This window comes from Pteropus medius, unplaced genomic scaffold (genome assembly GCF_902729225.1).
Source record: "Pteropus medius unplaced genomic scaffold, Ma_sr-lr_union100, whole genome shotgun sequence".
Taxonomy (NCBI): Eukaryota; Metazoa; Chordata; class Mammalia; order Chiroptera; family Pteropodidae; genus Pteropus; species Pteropus medius.
In genome coordinates, this window is record NW_024340849.1 from 3062091 (window position 1) to 3089366 (window position 27276).

Sequence of the window (27276 nt, forward strand, 5' to 3'; positions counted from 1 at the left end):
AAAATAAGAGATAATTCTGGAAAACAGAAATGCTTTACAGTAAGGTATATGGTAAATTAACTAACCAGGCATAATTTCAAGAGCAAGAATTATATTTACAGTTTTGAAGTTGAGCTCATGTTCATTTTTGCCTTTAATTGCAATGATTTAGTGAAAGAGCAAAAACAGTACATCACATTAAAAAATCAAAGTTCAACTTATACATGGCTCTCTGGGGTGTGTGTGTGTGTGTGTGTGTGTGTGTGTGTTAATTTAATGAAGGATTATTTCAGTGGAATATTAATGAGGATTTTCAGTTTCTTTTAAATATCTTACCACAAAAATTACATCACATTTTGCAAATTAAACATCCAAAATGTTCGAAAGCCAGAATACTAGTGAGAAGCTCTATTTCTGGTTCTTTCTTCTTATATGTTAGATAATTTATTTGTAATATAGACCAAAAGGCCATTCTTGACATTTGCTTCTATACATATATGTTCCTACATCTTTGCCAGGAAACCAGAATGGATTTGCTGGAGACCAGACTACATGGCCAAAGGCAGTCTTGTCATTTCGCTAACCCAAAGCTTCATCCACTGCCTGGCACATGGCATATACTTAATGAAGATGTCTAAACAAATAAATCTCCATGTCAACATGTTAGTTATGTGGCTTAAGGCTCCAGTTCTTCTGTGAAATAGGTCCTATGTTTACTGAGGGCTCTCTGTTAGTTTGTTAAACTAAAGCAATATTTAGTGAGTCAATAAAGACCCGGTAGATGCCCTCCAAATGTAATGTGTGTATATACATTCTTTTTGTCTTTAAAAATACGCTGTCCCTTACGCGCTAAAGATATATATACTAAAGCATTTACAGGTAAAATTATATGCTGAATTGAATTTACTTTAAAATAGTACAGTGAAAAAATACATCTGTGAGAAATAGATGTAACAGAGTGGCAAAATATTAATGATGGTTGAAGCTGGACGACAGGTAATTAGAGGTTTTCTTTACACTATTACCGGTACTTTGCATGGTTTGAAAATTTCAATAATAAAAATAATGAATTCAGATAAATTTCAATAAAAATAACAAGGGCAAAATGAAGATATTTTCAACAAAACTACTACATAATTGGATACTTTGCAAACATCTGTACAAGACTATATAACATTGTTACCAAAGTGAAAAGTTGGGAAGAACTTAAGCGTCAATCAGTAGGGACAGTTAAATATAGCAGCATATTCTCATGCAACGAACCGTGTAACCATGGAAAAGAAAAGAAAACTGTCGAGTGAAAGAGGCGGTCTCACGGCAGCTTATGGAGCCTAATCCCACTTCACGGGAGTGTGTGACTGAGTCCGGCCACTGTTCAGAGTGGCTATCTCTGCAAAGAGGAATTATAGGTAGTTTTAATAACGTTTTTTCTTAAAACTGTTTTTTATAGGGCTTTATATTAATTTATATTTAAGGGAAATTAGTTTCTATAATATCCTATAATTTTTCTTATGTCATTCGGTGATGGGAATGCCTTTTATTTTTTAGGTCTTAAGTAATTCGAAGCGGGAAAGTGTTATACATCTAAAAATTATAAAATCTGGAATAATTTTAAAAATGAAAATGAAAAATTTTAAGGCATTCTAGTATATACATTTTCCTTAACCACCTACTGAGTACATTAAAATGTAAGATGTGAAAAACTACGTGAAACACAACACTATAAAATATATAGAAACAGACTTAAGTACCTTTTGGTTAATTCAAATCAAATTCTATTAATTACAGAAATAGCATTTGGAAGAGAAAAGAAGACAATGTTTTCTAGTTTGCTTATAAAGAATTTGAATTCAATGTGTTTCCATAGTTCTATGCAAAAAGTTTTTGTGGATATTTTAGCGATATGTTTGTTCTTAGAACAGATGGCAGAATGGAATAAAATGTAATTTCCAGATACATGGTTTTGTGAATTTAATGCCAGCATTATCAGCTAAATCTTAATTTTAGCCAGCACTGCAACATTTTGGAGTAAATTTTAACTTAATGATTATATTAAGTTAAACATTATTTAAGGTTAATTATCTTAAGATTCCCTAAAGGTGCGTGTTTCAGCGGGTGTGGATCGTCTAGCTTTAGGCATCTGCTGCTGCTCCCGTGCCCTCTTCTGAGTCTGCAAAGACCCTGGAACAGAGTGGGAGGGACTTAGCTCTGCCCTGAACGGACTGCAGATCTTTATTTAGGGGGTTTTAAAGGTCTACTATACGATAAATATCCCCAGATTAAAACTGCTGTATGCAACAGCTGCTGTAGGCAGTCCTTATACAAGGGCTGTACTGTTCCCAACATCTCCTACTTCCTTGCTGAGTCTAGGTTTCAAGGAATTTAAGAGTAACGCCTTCTTATCAAGAGGCTGGAGGTCTCTAAGCTGGACAATTTCAATTCAGATAATATAATTAAAAATAAAAGATATCACCTAAGTTACCTGATGGACATTGCCTTCTTTCGCGTCCATGTTGTAAGCTTTAGGAATGATGAGAGATTTCTTAGGTTTTGATTTGGCCAAGTCATGTATCTGCAATCAGATTAAAAATCACATTTTTAATTAAGTAACTGTACATACCTGCAGTTGTGTTAAGGCACACACTCTGTCTCTTAATGTGTTCCTAGAGGATCTTGGGCAAATCCTTCAGATCTTTATTTAGGGGGTTTTAAAGGTCTACTATATGATAAATGTCCCCAGATTAAAATTGTTTTTTCTTTACCTGGTTCCTAGAAGAGGTGGACTGCTCACGACAGGTATTACTGGAATGAGGCTTCTTTGAAGATTTTGAAGTGTCCTGACATAATTTTCTTTTAGACCTGTGAGCTGTTCTGCTTATAATCAGTCTGTGGTAACTGACATCAGCTTCTTCAGTCTGATTTACTGGTTGTTGCTGTGGCAGTGGGGCATTTTCCATTTCTGTGTCTGATTCAAAAATGTATGGTTGTCTTTTCACTGTTAGTGGCTCGTGTCCTTTCCCTAACATTTGTGTTACATATTTGCTTCTTAAATTTTCTTTTCCATTCACTTGGAAGTCAATGGCACTTTTAATTAAACCTAAATTATTATTTGACGTCTGAAATCCTAAACTATCAGACAACTGTTTACTTTCATTTATATTCACAGTTGATGATTTTCCATTAGGGGGTGGAGATTTTGTCATATTTTCACAGGATTCGGTGTTTTTCTTTTGCAGAGGTCTAGGTTTCTGGTTTAAATTTCTAGCATTCATCTGAGTGTTACGATTAGATCCTTTCTTTTTAGCAGGATTTAAATTCAGTTTGTCATCCTGGATCACACTGGTTTTAAGTGAAAACAACTTAGATTCTGTAACATATTGTTTTCTTTTCAGGTTGCCAGTTTCTAAGATATTTTTGTTCATCTGTAAAGACTGATTTTTGAAAACTGGTATGAATTGAGGGGCAACACTACTTTGGGAGCTGAAATTCTCATCTTGGACTTGAGGATCATCTCCTCTGGGAGGCTTTGGCACTTCCGAGTGAGCTTGTGGTGCCATGTCAGATAGGGACTTAGCTCTGCTCTGAACGGACTGCAGCTGGAGGGGCAGAGCTGAGGACATGCAGGGCTTCTGCTGGCTGACCAAACGCTCCACCTTGTGGTCCATGGCTACTGAGCTCGGCAGATGTTGAGCCAGGGAGGGTCGTGTGGAAGGGGCCTGGGTCAGACAGGACATGAACGTTTGTTTAGAGGTCAGATTGGGTGCCTTTACTTTGTTTTCCTGAAAGGACAGACATTAAGAACTTTAAAAAATATAATAACGACAATGGAATACAAATTATTTAAAATAGCATCAAAATAAGAACATAAAGTAACACTATCATATATAAAACAGGTAAAAAAAGAACGAGCCTTCTTGAGGACATATGTGTATTTCTTATGGGTTGTATCCTTCTTTAGATATCATCCTTTCATGATAATAGTTTAAGATGAAGAAATGCTCTAAATTTTATATAAATCAACTACAGAAGCTACCCGCTGTCCTCCAAATGTGCTCATGCTGCTGTCTTGTTCAGAACCCCTTTCCCTCTACTCCGCCCCCTCCACAATGCAGCTGTGACTGTGATGGACATGGTGAACTGGTGTTCAACACTCATCCCGCCTTCCTGCTAATGTTCCTTCTAGAGCCTGGAAATCTCCTTTGCAGCTAGGGTTGAAGACGAGACTTAGGATCAACCAGCCAGACGCATTCATACAATATTCAGAAGAAAGAACTGAGGCAAAGCCACACTTCTGTGGTTTCCGCTGAAAAGTTTAATCATGAATACCTCTGGTTTTTAGGTGCAGAGTCAGCAGAAACCTGAGTGTCTGCACACCAGCTTTGTAGGTGCCTGCAAACAGAGCTCAGGGCCTTCATTCCCCTGACGCGGACCACAGTAAGCAAGCGCATCAAACGTGCTTCATCCAGCACACACCGCAGCCCTCGCCCTCCACAGACTTCCCCTGGACAGAGATGCTGTCATGGGGAGGAAAGCAATTCTGAACTCTGCATGAAAATCCACCTCAAAGAGATGTTTTGTCAGAATTGACTGAGTCATCTTAGAGTGTCTAAGTGGAATCTTTTTCCATTAGATGAGGAAAGGGTTCAAGAACTAAGCTGAAATCAATCATAGAAAATCAAAGAACAGCCATCTTTTTGGACTCTGGGGTTTCATAAATCGTAATAACTTTTAAACAACATACCTACTACTTGAGATACCAAAAAAGAAAACCCCACCTCATTCTATGTAGATTCATATAATAGATTACTTGTATTATGACATAAAACTTATCTAGAATATGTACCCAAATTATGCTTATATTCATACCCTGTTTCCCCTTTATCCATCCGCCTCTCAGAAACATATACCTGACGGAAATAATCTCCAGGAGCCTGTTCTGCCCCCTAGCTTGTCAATGTATTATTTACTCATTCTTTCAATTTCTAAACTATAGTAAATAGCCCAAAGGATGAACCTCTACGGTTATATTCAAATTTATAAGACTACAAAAAGAGCCTCTGTAAACAACAGATGAGATCATAAATAATTTACAGAACTTAAAATACCTAAATGGTCAACAAACTAAAGCTTTGTGAAGTCATAACCCAACAAAAAAACATGCCTTACCACATTATTACCATTATTCTGCCAGGTGTTACTGGCAAATGTGGTTTAGTTGACTTTTAATTTCTAGAACTTTATATACAATTTATATAACTTTGTACATTAACACAAAATTAGAGAGGGAAACCTATATTTAGATCTGCAGGGATATCTAATGGAGGCCTAGAATTAAGGTAATGATTAAATGAAACTTGAGGATTGACCAAAATGACCAATCGAATGTTTTATCTATTATAATCTGGTCCTGTACATTGCATAACCCGAGTGTTTCTTTATTAAAAATAAACCAGAATTCAATTACACTTAGATCTCACCACAGGTTTGTAGGAAATATGGAGTTTAGAAGAATATATTAACTTTAAATGACATGATACGAAGCAGCAATCAATCAAATCTGTAATACAGGACATTTTCCAGGGCAAATGATCCAGTTTTTCAGCAAATAACTGATATAAATAAAGGGGTGTAGGTTTAGAGTGTTACAGAATAAAAGAGACTTAAGAGGTACAACAACCAAATAAAATGATGTGGCCCTTGCTTGGATTCTGATTTACACAAAACCCCTACAAAAAATCTCTCAAACAGTGGGGAATTGGGGTATGATATGGTATCAGATATCAAGGAATTATTATTAAATACATTTTTAAAAAGCTCTTGTAAGGCAGAAACACATACTAAAGTCTTGAAATATCTGGGATTTGTTTAAAATACTCATTACTTCCGCTCAAAAATATGTCAAGGAGGAACTAGATGATAGGCATGAGTTCATTATACTAAATATACTAATTTAAGTCTTTGAGAATTCCCCTAAGTTAAAAAAAAAACAAAAAACTAGTTTGGCTAAGTGCATCTGCTAATTTTTTTAAGTAAGTTGAGTTTTTATCAAACAATCTTATCAATTTATTTTTCACTTTTTTAACTTATGTTTTTTAATACTACATGCATCTTAGAGCTAACATGGTGTAGCAACCATGGGAACCGACAGTTCCTGAGCGCTAAGCGTAGGGACTGTTCCAGGTATCATATAATCTCCTAACACACAAATAAAATCCCTATGAAGGACATGGTGGCATGCTGCCCAGATCCCCTTCAAGGAAGGGCTGCTGCCCATTGCCCAGAGTGCTGGCAGCAGACACAGGAGGCACCTTTTGCAGTCGTCCCCTACAAGGACTGATTCAGTTGAAGACACCCTTCGTTCCAGGACACGCCTGTCTCAGGGTGGCCCAAATCCAATGACAGATGGAAGAGGGGGTATAAGGCCTGGCTACTTCAGCCAATGCAGACCCACCATGAAGGGCTGTTTTTAGCCTCGGAAATCCTTAGAAGGTTGACCAAGGCTATCTGGCACCTGCTTTGCGTTTAACTTCTCCCTTCACCCAATCTCTCTTCCTTCCTTGCCTTCTGCAGGTATTAATTCCAAGGGCAACTCCCCAATACCACATGCACTTGACTCCATTTCAGTCAGTCCTCAGAGAGCCCAACTGGTGACAAGTGCCATTATTATCACCACTACCCCACTCCATTAACAACTGAAATAACCAAGGGACAGGGAGATCAAACACCTTGCCCACGATTATACAAGTAGAAAGCGGTTCCAATCCAGACAGCCTGTCTCTGGAGTTTGGGGTCTTAACCACATATCTAAACCTTTTCCAGTTTCAGATTAAGAATTTGACTCTGGGTTTCAATCCTCATTCTGCAGTGTATTTAACAGTATGGCTACAGTTAAATTACTTGGATGCTCTGAGCTTCTGTTTCCTCTTCTGCAAAATTGAGAAGACAATTCTTTATTTCAAGAGTTTATTTTGATGATTAAATGAGTTAATACACATAAAAGCAGCTGGCACACAGAAGGCACTCAATAAAACTGAGGGGAAGAAATTTTTACTGTCAGGGTTCCAACTGTCAGGAGCAATATAAAGACCAGAATCTCCAACTAAGTGTTATTTTAGATTTAAGGAGCAAATTTTCACAAGTACTTGTCTGGATTCACTATTTCTGAAACAGACATGGGCTGGAAATATTTAGCAGTCAATAAATATGTTTGATAAAAATGTATGATGTAATGACACATCTTCTAAATTCCTCAGGCTTAGACTTGGCCAGCAATTAAACTTTTAAAAATGATATATCTGGGCAAAATTTTAAGATTCATTACCATAAAGATGTAGTTGGGATTTGTTCACCTGCACTCCCTTCTAAGGAAATGGCCTTGCCCACAGCCCCTGACATCAAGGCTTTCGTATTTTTACGTAACATATACATGGTGTTGGCACCCCACCCAATACTACTAAATCTACATGGTGACTAGTGGCAGATGACGTGGCCTGGCCTGAAAAGATGAACATGGTCTATCACACTGGCTCGGTGGGTTATAGCTGGGGATTATAGAGAGTGAAACAATTAGCATGGCAGCAAAAGCTGAAAGAATGCCATGAGGCATAGTGTTTGAGCCATAGCAAGTCAATACCATATGAAAGCTGAAATCGCTGGAGCAGTGCAAACGACAATAAACAGGGCACACTAATAAGTCGAAGACAGGAGACTGAGCAGACGCAGAAATAGTCACATAATTCAATTATATCTCAAACTGTTCAAATTGTTCAAACTTTTGACTTTGATCAAAACACAATTATTTATCATTTCGAAGATATAATATTGTTGAAAATTTTACATTTTAAATTTCCTTAGATTTGTTCTTCGAAAATTTTCTTTTAAATTGTTTTCTTTTGACAAAGAAATCTTATTTGAGTGTAAAGATATGACATCATATTTTCTTCATCGGTATTGCTTGTTACTTGTTTTTCATAAATAAGATTTCACTTAGCACATCATCTTGCAATAAAAATGTTATTGAGTTAATTTAATTTCTATAAATGGAATTATTCAGAGCCTTTTTCAATCAATGAGGCTTAAACGAAGTGGCAGAAGTTCAAAGTCAATCTGGATTTGTATGAGGCGTTGTTTCTAAATTATCTTTAAGATCATTTATTCACTGAAAAGATATTTAACAAACACCTATTATGTACCAGACACTTGGGATAAGAAGATGAACATGATCTCTAGCCTCCAGGAGCACACATAAAATTAGAAGAAATAGACTAGTAAACCATTACTACAAAAGCACTTTGGACACAAGTCTCTTACCTGTACACGTGGTTTAGTTAGCTCTTGAGTGTAGTAGCAGGGTTTCGTTGTCATTTTTATGGGAAATCCACATACGTGGGGCAGTTTAGATTTTAAATCTGAAAGAAAACTTTTCAACACGTCTTCCAAATCTACCCTTGGAAAGAACTGTATGGGCTGGCTTCTGATGCAACTGAGAGGGTATGTGAGTGGCGGTAAAGGACAACAGAGCACTTCTGTACTTAGGAGTCAGCGATCTTTGTGAAATGAACAAGCATTATGGTAGTGACTGCTAAAAAGGCACACATATCTAAATCCTGTTCGATTTATCGCTTATTTATTCCAAGCCAAATCATTCCAAGATCACAGTGCAAAGCTAAAGAGCATGTTTTCCCACAGGGATCATTATTCTAGTTTAATACGTGCAACCAAGACGACTCATTGTTTCCCTATTATACTGCTTTCTATATAAACAGGCAAACTCAGGCACCCCAAAAATTATTTATAAGAAAGACGCTATGACCTCTATAGTTTATAAAAGTGTTTATAGTAAATAAAGAGTTTGTATCTCCAGAAAGCAGTAAAAACTCAATATAGAGAAATGATACATATAGCTTTTATTCATGCTCTAAAAACAGTTCTTTGAAGAAAGCAGTTACTTTTCTGATGAAAAATATTCTGAAGATTGGGAATAATGACTAGACATCTAATGAAAGGGAATAATTGCTATCTGTCAACTTTAGTTTCATATTAAGGTCTGGGTTAGGAAACACAGCCTACAGAAAGAGAGTAGAGGGCTGTCCTCTCTTCTACGTGGAAACTCCAGCTGGTCAGAACAGAGACAGGAAAGGTGAAATCGGTATGATGGCTGAAGTTTCACCTGAGCATCTGTGCTCTTTTCATGTGTAGATTAAAAAAAATAACCTTAAGATATTTTCTTAAATCAATGGGGCGCATTAGGTGTAAGTCAAATCCTCAAAATGTTGCCTGTAAAACAAAATAATCTTCCAAAAAGGAACATCTTTGTTAAACAATGAATTCTTTTACTTCTTCCCAAAGTGCCACTGGAGGGAGCCCTTGCCTAAGGAGAGTCCTATGATTATTTTCTCCCTACCAGGAATTACAAACATTTTTTTCCCATTTATTGTACAGTTTTTTGTTTTTGTTTTTGTTTTTGTTATCTAAGTCGTTACAGTAGTGTTAAGGAGCAGAATATCACTATTAAACTTACCCTCAAATAAAAACATGAAAATTCTAAGGAAAACAAGAACACTCATGCAGGTAAAAAGAAGTAGAAAGGAAAGTAGTTTCATTTAGACACAGAAAAGATCGAACATGACAACATTAGGGTCAAGGGAAAAACTGATCAGAAGGCGGGCAGAGTGTGCCTGCCACAAATGGTGCATAAAGGATATGTAAAGCTCCTTTCTCCTATCATTTTGAAGTAGATGTTGCAGTATATTTTAATATTTCCACAATCTTCTGGAAGTTTATAGCCATACTAAAAATTAAGAACAAAGTTGAAATTCTTTTGAGGAAAAGCTAAACTTAGGTTAAATTATATGAAGCAAAATCAAATAACTTCTTATAGAATATATATTTCTATCCCTTACCAAGTCATCCCAGTGCATCTGGAAATCTCCATATGAGCGAAAAGGGCAGTCAGGGGGTGCCGTATGAAGAATACTTAGTATCTTTCCCATTTTCATACTATGAAAAAGAAGAGTGGTAAAATATTGTTAGCCTATGCTTAGACATAGTTTAACTCTGTGATTTAGAAAGTATTCAAAAAGATTTAACAACTATCTACACATAAGTAATAAAATAATCATTTGCTCCTAGTTCCAAATACATATTGTATTAAATTTTAAGCACTAGAATTGTTATGAAAAACTAAACTGAATTGACACAAACAATATGCCAGTTCCAAACATAAAATAATGACTAATGAAACATTACCACACAGAGGGATGCCTGGTAATTGTTAAACTAGGGAAAAGTTTAAGAGTTGAATGATTCAGAGTCAAATCTATGTTCCCCAACTACCTCTTTCCTGCTTCAGTGATTAAATTATGCACGTTAAAGTTCTTTTTTGTAAAGCAGGTTAAAATTTCCTCCCAATAGTCCTATTTCTATTAATGATAAGCCATTTTCCCCTGAAGTTAGCACCAACTTAAAACTTAGATCATATCAAATGATAATGAGTCATTAATTAAATGTAAAAGTTTACAAGGTTTTACTGAGATTATTATATTTAGCTGTTAATTTCATAAGATATCTAGAAATTTTACTTTTTAAAACTAGATCTAATAAAAATATAAATGTAAATAAAATTATTTTAGTAATCTGATAAAGGAAATTGATGGCTTCTATGACAATATTGTTTCAATCTTTTTGTAAGCTGTAATTCAGTTTCAAAAATTCGCAAAAATGGTTTATACTTTTGCACACATCCATGTTAAAGCAAAGTGAGAGAAAACTAGTATACTTTGGACCTCCCCTAGACACTACACATTGAAATCTCACCTTGGCAAAACGTAGCACCAGTTGTTTAAAATCGAATGTCCCTCTATGACAGCATTCTTGTGAGTATCAAAATTCTTTATGATACTCTGAGAAATATCAAATTCTCTTAGCTTTTAATAGAAGTAAGATTTTAATGCATAAATCAAGAGAATTTGGAAAAAAAAAAGAAACATTAAAAAACACAGTTTTTATTGTACACGCACGATTATAAAGTAATTTTAAAGGCTTAAGTTACATGAGATCATGAATAACCACTGACATAATGCAATGTTTCAGCTCATCCTGTTTCTCCTCCACGCAGTGTATGAAGTATTTCATACTTTCCTTATCTTCCAAATCAAGATTCCTATTTTGTACTGTTTCATAGACACGCATGAACAATTTTTATAGCAGTCACGATGTGAAAAATGTCGTATCAAAAATGTTAAGGAAAGCGAGATTCAGAGGTGCCGATGACAAACTGTAATTCAGGAAATCAATTTAAACGAACTGAATGAATATGTACTGAGTGTATAATGGTGAGCAGAAAAGAGAAGTGCATCTTCCTCACTCCTGGTGTCTGTGTCCATGTTGTAAAAGCTCCACTGTCCTGACGCTGCTGTGCCCTCATTCATTCCTCCCTAGCACAGACGAGCTGACTTATCTCGTTGGTAAAATTGGGACAAATCCTTCCTCTTTCTCTTGAGAGCCGGCCTGCTGGCAAAAAGTGGTATTCTGCATTTTCTCTGCCACATTGGGAATGGTACCTGATCTCTCAAGGGAGCCTGCGGGTTCCATTACGGTCATACGTGGGTCAATCTACCTAATTCTAAGGTTCAGGTAGCCACATTCTCCAATAGCTGTTTGTTTACCTTTTTCTGTAATAAATAGTGTGACTACATATCTATTAAAATAAATAAAATGGAGATCAAATTTGAAAATTCTTTAAGCACACAAAACCAGTTAAACCATGTAAGTGAAACCTAATCTATCTTATTTTGCAATGCAAGCAAAATTTAACTTAGATTATTTTATAAATGTCTCTATGAAATAATAAATAAACATGTTGTTTTCCAAAATGGTGTGAGATAATCACTTTTAATCAATTCTCTGTCATTTGGAAAACCCCATTGCTATAATCAATCATTATAAAGCTAAATCGTTTCCACATTTTCTCTATACAAACGAAACAACACACCTGTAACAACACACCTCTGAGCTTCATAGTACTATTGGTTTGAAGACTCCTGCTTCACAAACTTTTTTTATGTACAATAAACTCTTCACAATTTTAATTGATCTGATTTTATTTTTAACATATCTCGGTTCATACATGCTGGACCAGTATTCCATTAAGTTAGTGTCTCTTTCCCACTCAAAAGTGTCCATTTTGGGTGATAGATTATATTTTCATCCTATTAATAATGGTGGCATTCTGATCTCTATATGTCTTACTCTTCTTTGTTAATCTCTAATTGGTTCTAAGCTCAGTTATGTAAAACAGAACTACCTATAAAAATATCAAATGGCAGTAAGGTACATTAATTAGTCCTTAAGAAGCTTCATATAAACTGGGGATATAAAAACGAGGTGTATAACTCTAAAAATACTAGTAAGTATGTGAGCATGGTGCAGAGGAGCGTGAAGGTTTAAAAGTGGTTGGAGACCGCACTGGGTTTGGAGCCCTGGGGAGGCGCCTCATCAGGATGAGGTTTTCCCCTCATGCCACCCGCTTCAGTTACCTAAACGCAGCTCAGCCTCCCTACTGGCTAGAAAGTAGATCTGATTCATCTTTGACTTGTCTATTGCCTCAACATAACATGTCATCAAAAATTAAAGTTAAGAGAAAAATGAATAGAGTAGCACTGGAGCTGGCTGGCAGGAAGAGTGGCCAGTCAGGGGTGCTCCAAGGAAAGGCGGAGTTATCTGTCCTATGCCTGGGCTTTCTCAGTCTGCAGGCTGTTAACTCTCTGGGCGGGATAACTCTTTGTTGGGGTGGGGATGGGGCTGGGGTTGTGTCCTGGGAGTCTAGTGTGTTCAGCCACATCCCTGGCCTCTATCCACTCAATGCCAGCAGCAACACACCCCTCCCCATTTGTGATAACCAATATTTTCTCCAGACAATACAAAATGTCTCATAGGGAGAAAAAGCACTCATCTTCCCTTACCCCACTCTGTTGAGAACCACTGGCATAGGAGAAGAAAAATAACACTTATTGAGTTATCATTAAAGTGTAAGGTTCTATGGTGGGTGCTATGAGAATTAGCAAAATAAAAGATACATACCCTTCTACTACAAAGGCAAAAAGTGTTAAGCATAAAAAATAGATGCAAAAAAAAAAAAAAAAATCCAAACAATGCCGATGGGGGGATATTACATTTAGCATGGGCTGAGACTGCTTTCAATATTTGGAAGTGAAAGAAGAGGCAAGAAGCGGGTGCTGAGGCAGGAAAGGGTTGTGCAGAGTATTGAATGCTACTTAAAAAGATTTTTGAGCAAGGGGATAGTATGATTAGATCTGTGTTAAATCTGTGTTAGAATATTTTCTCTGAGTAAATAGGTTCAGAACGATATGAACATGCCAAGAATTTAATATGGATTTTGAAAATAAAAAAACCTTATCATTCTTCTTGTTAAAAATTAAAACCTACTAGCGTGTTTGTAATAATAATAAATATATTAAGTATACAGTAAATATAGTAAAGTTAATTACAGAAATCAAAATATGTGGTACCTCAGGTGGTGGCAGTCTGATTGTATAAGCTTCTATACTTAGACAAACTTGCGTTTCTGTTACATTGATGTTTAATACTGAAAATAAAATAATTGTAAACATTCTGGAATTATTACTTGATTCTATCAAATTAAGCATTTTAGTAACAAAAAAAATTACTTTAATTTATTCAAATTTGAAACTCAGTTAAGAATGGATATTTTTTCCACACATGGTCAAATTCAATCACCATGTAATATTTGACAGTCTGCAGATGAAACATCTAAGAGACAAAGGCATGAAATGACATGGATATGTGAGTGCGTGTTTTGGGAAGAATGTCATAAGACAGGGTTACAATAAGAAAAATGAGACATCCTACAGTTGAGAGGACAACTCAGCAAGTCTCTTTTACAAGTCTGACATCTGCTCTATGTGAAAAATGAAGACTGTCGTCTTAACTCAGGAGAGGTACTATGCCATGATTCTGACTTAGGCAGTCTGTCACTAACAATGCCCTCAAATATACTGGCAGACATACTCTGGATCTTGAAGACCCCAAGGAAGAGATAATACCTGGAAGAAAGCATGAGGGGGCTTTTCAGGCACTGATAAAGTTGTGTCTTCATCTGAGAACTGGTTTTAAAGATATGTTTAGTTTGTGAAAATCCAATGAGCTATACCCTTCCAATTTGTCGGTTTTGCTGCAGCATACACATTCAGTAAAATGAAAAGAAAAAAAAACTAACACAGAAGTGGGGAATTTTGCTCTCCTAAACTGTCATCTATAATCTCTGACAGCTGTAGTCTCCTGATAGTGTCTGGATGAAGCTAATTTAGGTAATGAAGTCATTTGTCCAGAGCTACATTACAGTGATTGCCACTGTCCGACTACATGTAAAACAGTGCAAAGAGGGCAATTCAGGTCTAGAGTCGTGGGTCGCAGAGGCTAGCCTGGAATTCAAGGCTGTGCCCTGGTGGTGGGGCAAGCTGCCATGACTAGTGACGTGTGCTTGCGTTTAGGATTCCCACCTATCTGCTATCTCTAAACTACTGTGTAGAAACTTCACCTGCAACACAGCTATGCATAGCACTGAAAGACTTAGATCGGACCATATCATAAACTGTGTATTTTAGATCATCTGTGTCATTTTAGGTTTTTTAAGGAGAAAAAGAATGATGTTCTCATAAGAAATAAAGCTTTTACTTACAATAGTACTAAAAAATTTTTTATGATAAACTATACATTATAGACTACACATTATAAATGACTAAAGAATTAAACCCCATAGTCAAAATTTTCTTTAAGTGGAAAAATAAAAAAATAGAGCTTTTATTACAATTAAGAGAAGTGAATTTTTCTCATATAGGTAGAATATATATTTTGAACCAGAGGTAATTTCCTTGGTGAAACTGCGATCATAATAATTAAATAAATAATTAAAAAATAATTAAATTCTGATTTAACCTTATCAAGATCATAATAACCCAACAATCTGTAAGTTTTTTTAAACAACTATTGATTATACTAATGTTTTATCTATTGACACACATTTTTACTTACCAACAGCTCTTTGCTTTCCCATCTGAGAAAGAAACTCTCTTCCTTAAAAAATTGATAGGACATGGAATATTATTATTACTCATAAATCATAATAAATGTAATTTTTTATGTGAAATTATCGGTTAAGAAAAATACTTTAAATATGGTTTTACACAAAGGAATATCTGAAGACAGCTCAGAGAAAAAATATAATCACTCAAAAAGTATCTCTTCAATTAAAAAGACAGAAATACCCAATCATTCCCTCAATTATTTACTTCCTGGTATAAAATAATTAGAAAATGGTCAAACCTCAAAACAAAACTAGAACAGCCTTTTGATTCTAAAAATATTGATGATTTGTGTTCATTTTATTATAATGCTCCATAACTTATATTTATTTCTCTCTAAATGTCAAGTATTACATAATAAACACATTTTCTTTAAAGAAACATCAGCAGGTCTCTGGATATCATCCCAAAGTAAGGAGATGACACTTATGTCGTTCTGGACTTGAGAAGGTCTGATTGGGGCTATGCTTTAAAAACTACCCACTAAAAATAATATCTTGAAATTAAAAACAGATGTGCATTAATAGAAATAATCTAGTTCAGAAAACCACAATAACTGAAAGAGATAGTCACCTTGAACTAAGAGATGGCCAGTTTTATTCCAGGCTGGAGCAAGTCTAGCCGTGAGTGTATACGAAAGGCAGTTTTGAAGAATCACAGGAATTACTCTTTGTGGTGCCTCCACCTAAAAATATTATAGGACAAAATACGGGCAAATTTACAGTAATCAGTATGTTCCTATAAACTCACAGAAAATGTCTGTGTGGTCAGATCACCACTCAACAAACGGGGCTATTCTGGATGTAAGTTACCATCTTCAATACAGCTAACCCTATCTGGTTCCAAAGCTAAAGAAGTGTTAAAATATAGTCACTGTGAAACCATGACTACAGTCGTGCAGCCAAATTCTTCCTGCTTCTCCTGGCCAATAAACCTAAACTTTTTGAGCTCCTGTGCTAGAACCTTAAACTTTACTTTGTATTCTAATCTACACAGAGGAAAAAACCAGACCAGAACTATATTGTAATACTTTTCATTATTGTTTTCTCTAGTTCAATGTCAGAAAACAATGGAAATACTTACATGGGCACACATGCAACCAGCAAAGTATCTCTACTTGTATGGAATCTGTAAAATTAGGATTTTTGCTTCTGACCAATGAGAGTGATAAGATTCAGATTTATCCTCCCACTTGAAACAATTGAAAGACTGGGTGAGTTACATGAAACGATGGTTCACAAGACACTGGACATCAAGCAACAAAGAAGAGCAATCCCTAAGGGATGGGAACCTATGATTACCCCAGTATACTGACTGAAGAGGGTTTCCAGGCTGTGGTGCAGGACGGGGGTTCCTGGAAGAGCCAAATTTTTATACCATTCTGGCTTCTGGTAAATTTTTCCAGGATGCAAGTAATTAATCTGTTGGCAGGGGACAAGATCAAATCTGTTCAATTTGTCTCACAGATATTTAATTAAGGCTACTATTGACAGAACTCTAAGCAGCAGGATGAAGCCAGCCTGCAATGTGGACCTCAAACATGCCCCCAACACAAGCAGCTGAACAAATCCCATAATCTCTCGGGATCTACCTTAGAAAGCCAAGTGGCTTTCTCCTTGATTCTATACTTACTTTCTCCTTGGCCCGAGATAGTAACCAGACACAGCAGGATATCAAAGTCCACACTCAGCCTTGGCATGCAAGGAGGAAGTCTGGGGCAATTCTATAACTCATAAACATGAGTCATAAACATGACTGGTAACCTGTATGCTTTCCAGGACAAAGATGGCATTGCTGATCGCTTCAGCTAAAATTGGGGGCAAATTCTGTACCAGATTTCCTCAATAATCGATACAATAGGTGAACAAGATAAACTGAGAATACAGTAGCTTAACACCACCACCAACCAACATGACTCAACACTAACATTCGTAGACTTCTTGACAAAACGGTAGCAGAATGCATTCTTCTCAAGCAGACAAGAAACATTTACTAAGATAGATCATATTCGAGGTCACAAAACAAGCCTCAATAAATTTTAAAAGATTTAAGTTATACAAAACATGCTCTCTAGCCACAATTAGATTAGAAAGCAGCAACAGAAAGATCCCCGGAAAATCCTCAAATATGTGGAAACTACATAACATACTTCTAACCCACAGATTATGGAAAAAAATCAAAGGGGAATTTGAAAGTATTTTGAGCTGAAGAAAACCAAAACAAAACATATGCTTGGGAGGAAATTTATACCACTAAATACATCTATATTGGGAAAGAAGAAAGTTCTCAAATCAATGACCTCAGCTTCTACCTTAAGAAACTAGAAAAAGAGCAACCTAAACCCAAAATAAGCATATGAAAGGAAATAATAAAGACTAAAATGAAAATCAAGGAAATACAAAACAGTAAAACAACAGAGAAAATCAAGGAAATCAAAAGCTTGTTCTTTGAGATCAACAAGATTATTAAGCTTCTAGCAAGACTCATCAGGGAGAAAAAAAGAAAGACACACATGACCACTATCTGGAATGAGAGAAGCAGCATCACTACAGATTCTACAGCAAAGGAAAATAAGGGAATGTTGCAAGTAACTTTATGCCAATAAATTTGACAACTTAGATGAAATGGCCATATTCTTTGAAAAAGATAACTTTATTTATTAAAGAAATTGAAATTGTAGATAAAAACCTTACCTTAAGGAAAACTTCAGGCCCAGATAGCTTTTTTGGTGAATTTTAACAAACACTTATAGAAGAAATAATAAAAATTTACACAAAAACTCCAAAAACTTGAGAAATTTTTTTCCTATTATAAGATTCCTGAGGACAGGGAGTTTATCTGGTTCACAACTTTAACTCCAGAAACAAGAGAATGCTCAGCAAATTATAAATGTTCAGCACATATCTGCTGACTATGGTGACTGTTATGTAGGAAGTATCCTTTAAAAGAAAGATTGAGCATCATCGTGAAGGCTCCTTAAGGGAAGAAAGTCATGAACAATAAGACATTTGAGATCTGGAAGACTAGTGAGGGTACAAAGCAAGTTTACTTATAACAATGAGGAACTGGGTAAGTGGAAAAAGAGTAAGAGTATAAACAAAAAGATTTTAAATATTTTGAACATGAGACAACTTGCCGTGATAAAGTCAAAGGTATAAACTAAAAGACTGGAAGTAAATTGATCACAAATTGTGTTTTTATTAGTGTATAAGTACTGTGAGATATATGTTTCTTAATTTTTCTTTTTTTTCTTATAATTTTAAGACATTAAAATGATGGTACTTGGTATAAATATTCTTTGATTAACTCAATACTGAAATGCTATTTATTCTTATGCTTCAAAATATTTTGATCTTTAGAATTCATCTTCGAAATTATATCATATCTACTTTTTGTAACACATCTGTCAAAAAACAATACAATTTTGACATTTAAGTCAATATATTAAGAAGAAGATTAAATTCTCCAAGAGCCAACCAGTAAGACAGTACAAGGGTCTCCACTAAACCATGAAACAGTTTTCACAATAAAGAACATAATTTTGTAGGGATTTCTAGAAGACCTAGTTTCTAGTTCTAGGTGAATGATATACTGTAAACTTGGTTCTCATAGTTCAGATTTGTCTTAGCAAGAAAATTTAACTAAAACCCTTAGATATTGTTCCTAGCTGTCCCACAGATTATGACTAATGGCTGAAACCAGCTTTCGGGTAATTAAGAGATTTCTCAGGAAACTGCGAAAGCACCTCTGGCTATTGTTGGAGATGACCAGAAACCTCATTATCCCGAACCCCACTAGATCTAGGAATAGAGGCCAGCAGTGATGCCTAGACAGCATATTATAAATGTTCAGTACATATCTGCTGACTATGATGACTATTATGTAGGAAGTATCCCTGAAAAGAAAGATTGAGCATCAATCCGTTGGAATAACAAAGGATGCACATGCAGAGACATGAAGTGAGCTTCAGCCAAGTCTCCATGGCCTGAGTAACTGAGACACTGGAGGTGCTCAACCCATGTACTCATATTTTCCTTGTGAAGATCCAGAAACTCATCACTATGTAGAATAGAATCTATACTGTTTTGTTCCTATACTATATTGTTACAGACAATATTTTTATCTCTGAGTTTTATTTTCTTCATTTGTAAAAATGGGAATATTTACCTCTTGGAAGGTAAATAACATTATGCCACATAAAATTACTGTAAGAAAGTACCCAACAAAAATTAAGCCTCTTCCCCTTTGTCTTCACTAAATGTGCACAAAAGAATTGCTTGGGCAAAAAATTGTTGGGTTCTTTTGCATGCGTAGCAACAACTTATGCTCCAATTTTTGTTTGCTGACAAAAGAAGCTGAATACAAAAATCAATATAAACAGCATCTGGAATTATTATCTTTTAAAAAACTTACCTTAGCTTCATATTTTTCAATATATGCACTAAGTTTTCCAGCTTTATAAAATGGTATCTATAACAAAAATCCACATTTATAAAAATGACTTAACATGAATATATTAAATAAATCAATACCTAAAAGATGTTAATCATACAGCAGAGGACACAGAATCAGGCTATAATCCTAACAGCTTCTAAGCCTTGGAGAAGCACATGATGATCATTCTCTCCCTGACATAGAATCTGTGGGTATATCCTCAGAATGAGAAAAGCCTTTCTGGGGGTGACATGAACCCAAAAACCATATGAAGGAAGAAACCAATCACTTTCATTTAATAAATATTTAACACCTTTAACACCTTTCTTAATATACAGTAAGTTCATAAAGAAGGAAAATGGACATAAGTGGAAGACCAAAAGAAAATTCAAAAGGCCAAGGTGCTCCAACTCACCAATGAAAGAAATAAAAGATACCATTTTTAACCTAACAGATTGGCAGATATATAAAGGCTGTGAATATCCAGTGTGAGAACGTGGAAATATAGGTTCTTTCATACACTATTTGTTAAAATGTAACACTATTTGTTAAAATTACAAACATAATAGCACAAAACTAGAAAATCAGACGTGCATCAGACAGTGAAAATTAAATTATTTTATACCCATACAATGAAATACTTCACAGCCTTAAAAACAAGAAGATATATGTACTGACACAGAATAGTATCCAGGAGAGGCTGTTAAAGGCGAAATGAAAGGCAAGTTTAAAACAGTATTTATAATAATCCCATTTTCTACTTTAAATATTTTCGTAATTTTTTTACAGCATGTAATATATTTGTAAACAACCAAAACATATTTTTAGATGGCTATTCTCCTCTTATTGTTCTTGCTAAGATTAGGATACTTGAATTTCTAGGACTCTAAAATAATCTCCTTCTTGTTCCATAAATTTTTCAGGTACAAAAGAACACAAATAAGAGGTATGAGTATCTACTTATTCACCAACAGTTTGTCTTTCTTAGAAACTACATTAAAGAAAAAAAAGTTGGACATATAACCATATAACCTAGAAGAAAAATAAAAGACCTGAAGATTTTGTATGGCTTATCAGCACTGTTCATAAATATTGATTTCACTGGATTCCAGGGAATTAAAATCTCAGAGTAGGAGGTTTTTCAGAAAGATTTTTGACCACAAAAAAAAAACAAAAAAAGAAAAAAAAGAAAAAGAAAAAAGAAAAGAAAAAATCTCAGGATAGTATTTTTATGAAGATTTTTGGCAATTCATTATCATTTCCAGTTACTGCACTGGAAAACATATTTCTTGTTCTAATTTTACTAGTGTAAAAATTTTTTTAAATAAAATTTCCAGGTTAAAAAAAGTTGACCTATGTATGTTCTTTAAAAACAATGGGAGATTTGCTGGAATGAGAAACTTCTTCCTTTACATTAAGAACACACACAATATGAGAAAAGAATTAATCCTTGCTATCTTAAAATGTAATGCTGTAACATTTTATTCACTAGTAGTCTTTATCTTAACATTTATGACAGAGAAAATTAATATGAAATTAAAACCACAAAAATGGATTTTAAGTATCAAGTACATCAAAGTTAAAGTCTGTTAATTGTTCAATCACACTACAACACAGTATAATCTGTCTTCATAAACCATTTTCAATTTGAGCTATAATTAATACCTGAATTACTGTTTATATCAATACTGCCCCCAAATAATTAGTAATAATACTTTATAAAATGTTAAAATACTAACCGCCATCACCACCCAAATTTGGTTAAATATTCCAGGCACAGGTGATGTAAGGATATCTTGGTGCAAAAACAGCAATTGCCTGTGAAGATGAAATGTATTAATTTTAAGTGAATTTGCCCACTTTCTGTTTTTACTTTATTGGAACATTTAAAAATCTCTTAGTTCCAATTAAAAGTTTAAGTTTCTCCTAGGCAAAGACTGTGTTATAGATTTCTGTATCTCTCCCCACACTTAGCATGGTAGTTTGAACACGGTAGACACTCAGGCAAGGTACGAATGAAGAGAATTCTTAAGTTTTAGATATTGATATTAATATGAAAACTTGTCCCTGCATCTGAGTTTCCTAACCTCTTTCATCTGTGAACCTAAATTCCTCTTTTAAAACTCCATTTCTGTCCTTACAGAAGTCATAACATGGAAGAACCCAGATCTTTTAACTCCTGTTTCTTCCATTTTCTTTTCTTTTCTTTTAAGTGGTTCAGGGGTTATTGGAGGCAACAGTCTGGGATTCAACTACAGTGGAGTTATCAACAACTTCAATGTTAGAACTACTGACCAGGTTTTTTTCTTTCAAAGGTGAATTTTTTTTCCAAGTCAGAATGACATGAGTAGTGATTTCAATTTAGTACTCAAGAGTCAAATGAACTTAAAATGAAAATCATCACAATTCAAATTACCATCAATGATTTTACATTAAAGGTCGAGGAAAAAGTGAGAAAAATACGAAAGAGAATAGAGTTGGAAATATAAAAATTTTCAGTTACTAATCATCAAGGAAACTAATCTAAAAAACCATAAGTGTGTGTGTGTCAGGGGGTTACCTCAAAAAGTGAGGTGAGATTACCTGTTTCTGGTGGCCCTATCTTTGTCAGAACCCTGGTGTAACAGGTGCTTGCTTTTGCAAGACCTGCCTTTGTCTGACACTGCCAGCTCTCTGCTTTCTCTGTTCCAGCCACTGTGTCAATTATTGGGACAATGAGTCAAAACATCCCACTCTGTGGGCATGGATGGCCCCGTTCATTTTGAGGGCAAACAGCAGAAAATCTCACATATAGTTTTCCACCTATTTATTTCCCAAAGGAGTCACAGGTAAATGCTCAGTAGATATCAAATTATACCTAAGCAGGAAGCGTAGAGGTTCCTGGATGCACTTAGGTGGGAAAATATACAGTAGGGAAAAGCAAAGTTTTGTGAATAAGAACAAAATGGAGAACACCCCAGAAGTGTCTTTCTTATTTCTGGCTCCTAGCTATCTTCTAAGTGTTTGCTCCTCTCCAAAATATTCAGTTACAGATATAATCTTGCCATGTATTTTTAGAGTCTTTATTTGAGTGCCTCAAACAATTTAAGAGACAAATGCATGTTGAGTCCTTAGTAGTCATACTTTAGGGTTCAACGAAACTTTTCCAGACTATCTTGGGTCAGATATTTAAAGATAATTGTTGGAAAAATACTCTTCAGAAATATTCTTATATTGACCTGAAAATTAAGAAATTTTATTAATCTAAAATGTTTACATATCTGTTAAAGTGCCTCATAAACAGCAGGTACTCAGTAAATATTTGTTAATGACTATTTTTAAGTTTTGGGGAACCTGATTTATTTCATCAATGACTATACAAAATTTAAATTAAAATGAGCATGTAAGAAGTTACAAATATATAAAAACTCAACAGTGGGATATTCTATCTCAGGTATTTTAAATCCTTCCCTAAATGCAATCTTATATACCTGGTCAGAACAAAACTGAATTTATTTAGAAATTATATACACAGATTAAGTTAATGAGTTTTACGCTTTAAAGGAGATGCTTCTAAAACAGCTCTTACAGGTCTCAAGAAGTATAGAAACCGTTATTTATAAAATGTATTTTTTACCTGCACATCTTCATTTGTGTACTCCTAACCTCTGTATCTGCCATCCTATTGCTCAATACTATCCTGACAGCACAGAGTTTGTGTAAATCTGGAAGGGTGATGAAAAAGAGTGACGGCTGCCTAGAGTCATTCATATTTTCCTGTTGACTGGATGTCTCAATAATCAGGCCTTTAAAAACAAGCAAACAAACAGCCATAAAAAGGCAGTAAACTATCTTACCAATAGGATTTCAATATCAACTCATCACAAAATATTTAATAGTGTTGAAATTAGATAATAAAAACAAATTAGCAAACCTCAGCAAATATCACTGACATTTTCCTTTTTAGATTTTCTAATGATAATCTAGAATTATTTTGATACTTGTTTTATTAAGCTATAATTCACATAACATACAATTCACTCTTTGAAAGGGTACAATTCAATGGTTTTTACTACAGTCACAGTTATGCAACCATCATAATACACTTCAGAACACTTTCGTCACCCAAAAAAAATAATCTAGAACTTCGGACCTGCAGTTTTATATCATGAATAGAATGATTTGAGTTCCATTAATACGAAAACCCAAGCACTGTTTTTTGAAATGCCTACTCTGCTCTAGGTACTAGATACATCTCTACCATATTGTCTTTATTTAACAAATTCCTTCTAAAGTCCTTGCTATTCTTAAATTTGATTTTGGTTTTAGGAAAACAAATGCTTTCCTATGACAAAAATTTTTTAAAAACCAAAATACGTAGCAAAGTCTTCTGTTTCAGATTATCTCTATAAAGTAATTAAAGGTTAAGGAATATATTTTTCATCATTTTACATGAAAGAAAACGTTTACTGATACCTAAATTGGTATCTAGCTTCCTTTTCAACTAATTATATGGCTTTAACACTTCTGTTTGGGACACATTTTCCAGTTGATAATTCACAGAGCATACCTTTGAAGTCTATTTCATCTATTACTTAAAAAAAAAACTGGAATGTAAAAGTAAAGTAACCGATTTAAGCTCAATTTCTCTAAAGTGCACAAATACACCAAGGGAAGAAAACAGATTCTAGTATTTTAAACTTTTTAACATCAACATATTTTCTCTTTTCAGGAAGTAATCACACATCAGCCCAGGAACCTGGAGTGTGACCAGTCTTAAGTCTGATCTCAGTCACCAAATGCCTTTATGGTGCCATTTGTGGAATGCTGACCATGTCCTTTTGGCCTCCATGCCTCTACCTCACTCAAGAACCACATTGTTTAAAATTTTCATCATTAGAGGACACTTGGTTCTTTCAAAAGTGGAAGTACTCTTAGAATGGTTAACACAAAGTCACACAAGGTGTTAATGACCTAATCAGGATGATTTCTGATATTGTTAAAAATAAAGATATTCCTTCCTTCTGTAGCTGCTTTTTCACTCCCTCTCCCATGTGACTGCTCATTGTTGTGAAAGTTAAAAAAAACATGAGGTGCAAAGGATTGTTTCCGAAGCAAACACAACCTACTTCACAATTTAGTCTCAAATTCACTTTCTCTGAAGCACTTTAGTACAGGGTATCAATAATGAACGCGATAAAATTTACAGCACACAGAACTGATTACGGTTGTGTCCAGAGGTAAAACTGTGTTTTAAAGAAAATAGTTCAAAGACATGGGTGAAGATTTGTGATGCTACTTTCATTTCTAAAACACATTTCCCACTAAAATTACTTTTTCACTTTTCCTTTCAATATCTTGTGGCAGAGTTACCTAGAAATTCCTGTAAGCAGTCTCCCCCTTCTTTTGTTCGTCGTCAAAGACTGATGAGAAAACTACGAAAACAACACTGATCTGTTCAGGAAAAGGCAAGAATTTGTTCACTTTTATTATTTTATTATTCACCTTTTTTTAGGTTCATAATTAGCAAAGCTTGCAGATTAATCGTTCTTTTCCCCTCGGTTGCACAAAATGATATTATAAAGCTCAAAACGTGGCGAAAGCCCAATTAATAGATATGGATGGACTGTTAACACTTAGTTCTGAGAACGGCTCCACCACACTTCTGCCCTGGTGGCGTTACCAATAAACCACAAGCCATCTACCAAATTCGCCATCTGAGGACTCAAAGAACCCACAGAGAACCAAACTGTGAGCACCCAGGCCCCGGAGTCACGGAAGCCTAAGCAACTGTCAGCCCGTCTGGCGCGGCCTTTATTCACAACTGCCTCCGCGAGGGCCCTGGGTCAGAGACGCATGGGCTGGAAGTGGAGTTTCACGCTGGCTCCGCAGAGGCTGCCACGGGCAGCAGGCCAGTCTTCTCCCTCTCCCGGCCTCATTTTCTCTCCTGCGGTGCTGGAATCGGGTGGGAACATCCCCGAGGGCTATATTTAGCTTAAACAGAGAGTTCAAAGGGCGAGTCTGTAAACTGCCCATACAGTAAGATGCCCCACACATTGGAACCAGTGGCCCTCCCGACTGTTCCCGTTCCGACAGCTCGGAGCAGCTCTCATCCCCGCGCACAGACGCAGTCATGTCCCACCCCTGGCCACCCCGCACGTCCCTCACAGAAACAGGCCCGAGCTGTCGGGGTGCGGGAATGGGGACCTGCTGGCTCCTTCCCTACAGAAACTGCTTCCCAATGGTAGTGAAAGGACCCGTAAAATGTTCTGTAAAACTCCAAAAGCCTTCGGAGCTGTGCTCCTGAGGCGGAAGCGCGGGCTTTCTCCCTCGCGGTGAGGAAGCTGCGGGATGGGCGGCAGCGCCTGTAGCGGCCCTCCTCGCTCCTTTCCTGGCTCCCTCAAGCCCGCGACTCCGGGGCCGCCTGACCTCTGTGGGACCGTCGCCCGCCGGTCTTCGCTCCCGAGACACCTCTTCACCACCCTCCCGCGCAGTGCCAGCAGGAACAGCACGCCAGTCTCCCGGCGTGCCCTGCAATCCAGCAGAGCCCCGAAGCTCCCAGCATGCCCCGCGCACACCACGTGCTCCCGGCATGCCTTGCTATCCTGGCCGACTCCGAACGCTCCCAGCATTCTCTGCGTGCCCGTTTTTCTCTCACGCTGATGACGCTGACAGCTGCTGAGAGCTTCCTGCAGTTCCCTGAGAGGAGTTGGGGTTCACACCAGTGGGGCCAGGCCAGGAGGCTTTGTGGTCCCCGAGGGTGAGGAAAGCTGCATCTGCGCAGTACAGCCCCTGCAGAGTTGTAGTCACCAAAATCCTGCACCGACCTTGCTGGCGGGCTGTCTGACCTCAGGTGCGGAAGTCTACTCTTTGTGTTCGCCTGAAAATTCTGGCAAATTGTCATGACTGGAACGTCCAGCAGCGTGGCGTGGAGGGGAAGCCTGATGCAAGTGGGGTACAGGCGCCACGTTTTCATTTGATAAATACTTATTAGGCGCCTGCTGTGTGCCGGGAGCTTGTCTAGGATTTAGTCATGGAGCGTGAAGCAAACAACCTTCCCTGCCCTTGTGGGGCTGACAGTTTACTGGGGAGGAGGGCAGGCAAATAATAAGATAAATGAACAAAGTATTAGTATGGTAAATGATGATGGACGCTTTGAAGACAGGGAGTCTTGGGAGAGGCCATTACAGAGGTCAGGAGGCCTCATGGAGCAGGTGACGTGGTGACGTGAGTAAGACATGGAGGAGGTGGGAGGGGGCGACCATGCGAATATAGAGGGAGAACATCGCAAGAAGGAATAGAGGGCATAAAGGCCCGAGGCAGAGGGGTGATCAGCTGGCTGCAATGCAGGAGAGAAGTAGCAATCACTTAAGGATTTTGAGAATCAGACAGACATGGGGCCGGATAGGTTAAAGCGGAACACAGAGTTAGGCCTGATAAGCCGTGTTTTGTTGTAATAGGTACACCCAGGCTGCTATGCTGAGAATCATCTGAAGGGGACAGAGGACAGGAAGGAGAGCAGTTAGGACGCAATGGCAATTATTCAGAGGAGAGGTGATGCGGAATAGATCAGGGTAGTGGCATGGAGGCCATGAGGTGGGATAAGGTTATTGAGATATTTTGAAGTTAGATTTAATAGGCTTTGAATATGGCTTAATATGGGATCAGAAAGGAGTCAAGTGTAAAGGTTTTTGTACTAAGGACTTGGAAGGATGGGGTTGCTCTTAACCGAGAAGGGGAAGACTGTGGGAGAGGCGTGCTT

General features: G+C 36.5%; 1 protein-coding gene across 1 annotated transcript; it reads right to left on the minus strand.

The window, feature by feature from the left end:
* Positions 1 to 1274: 1274 nt before the first annotated feature.
* On the minus strand, positions 1275 to 26146 carry CUNH18orf63 (chromosome unknown C18orf63 homolog). Its single transcript, XM_039838937.1, has 13 exons — positions 25944 to 26146; positions 21275 to 21353; positions 19515 to 19571; positions 15675 to 15786; positions 15052 to 15093; positions 13509 to 13585; positions 10795 to 10904; positions 9882 to 9978; positions 9684 to 9769; positions 8290 to 8473; positions 2742 to 3758; positions 2462 to 2551; positions 1275 to 1369 (listed from the first exon to the last, which is right to left on the minus strand). The coding sequence occupies exons 1-13, from the start codon at positions 26144 to 26146 to the stop codon at positions 1364 to 1366; spliced, it is 2160 nt and encodes a 719-aa protein (XP_039694871.1). The 3' UTR covers positions 1275 to 1363.
* Positions 26147 to 27276: the final 1130 nt, after the last annotated feature.

Excerpts from the sequence above, each read along its gene's own strand:
- CUNH18orf63 (XM_039838937.1), bottom strand. The coding sequence starts at position 26,146 with ATGCTGGGAGCGTTCGGAGTCGGCCAGGATAGCAAGGCATGCCGGGAG. Across the intron at positions 19,572-21,274 it reads AAATTTGGGTGGTGATGGCG|ATACCATTTTATAAAGCTGG; the intron begins GTTAGTATTTTA and ends TTTTTGTTATAG. Across the intron at positions 13,586-15,051 it reads GGGAAAGCAAAGAGCTGTTG|TATTAAACATCAATGTAACA; the intron begins GTAAGTAAAAAT and ends TTTTATTTTCAG.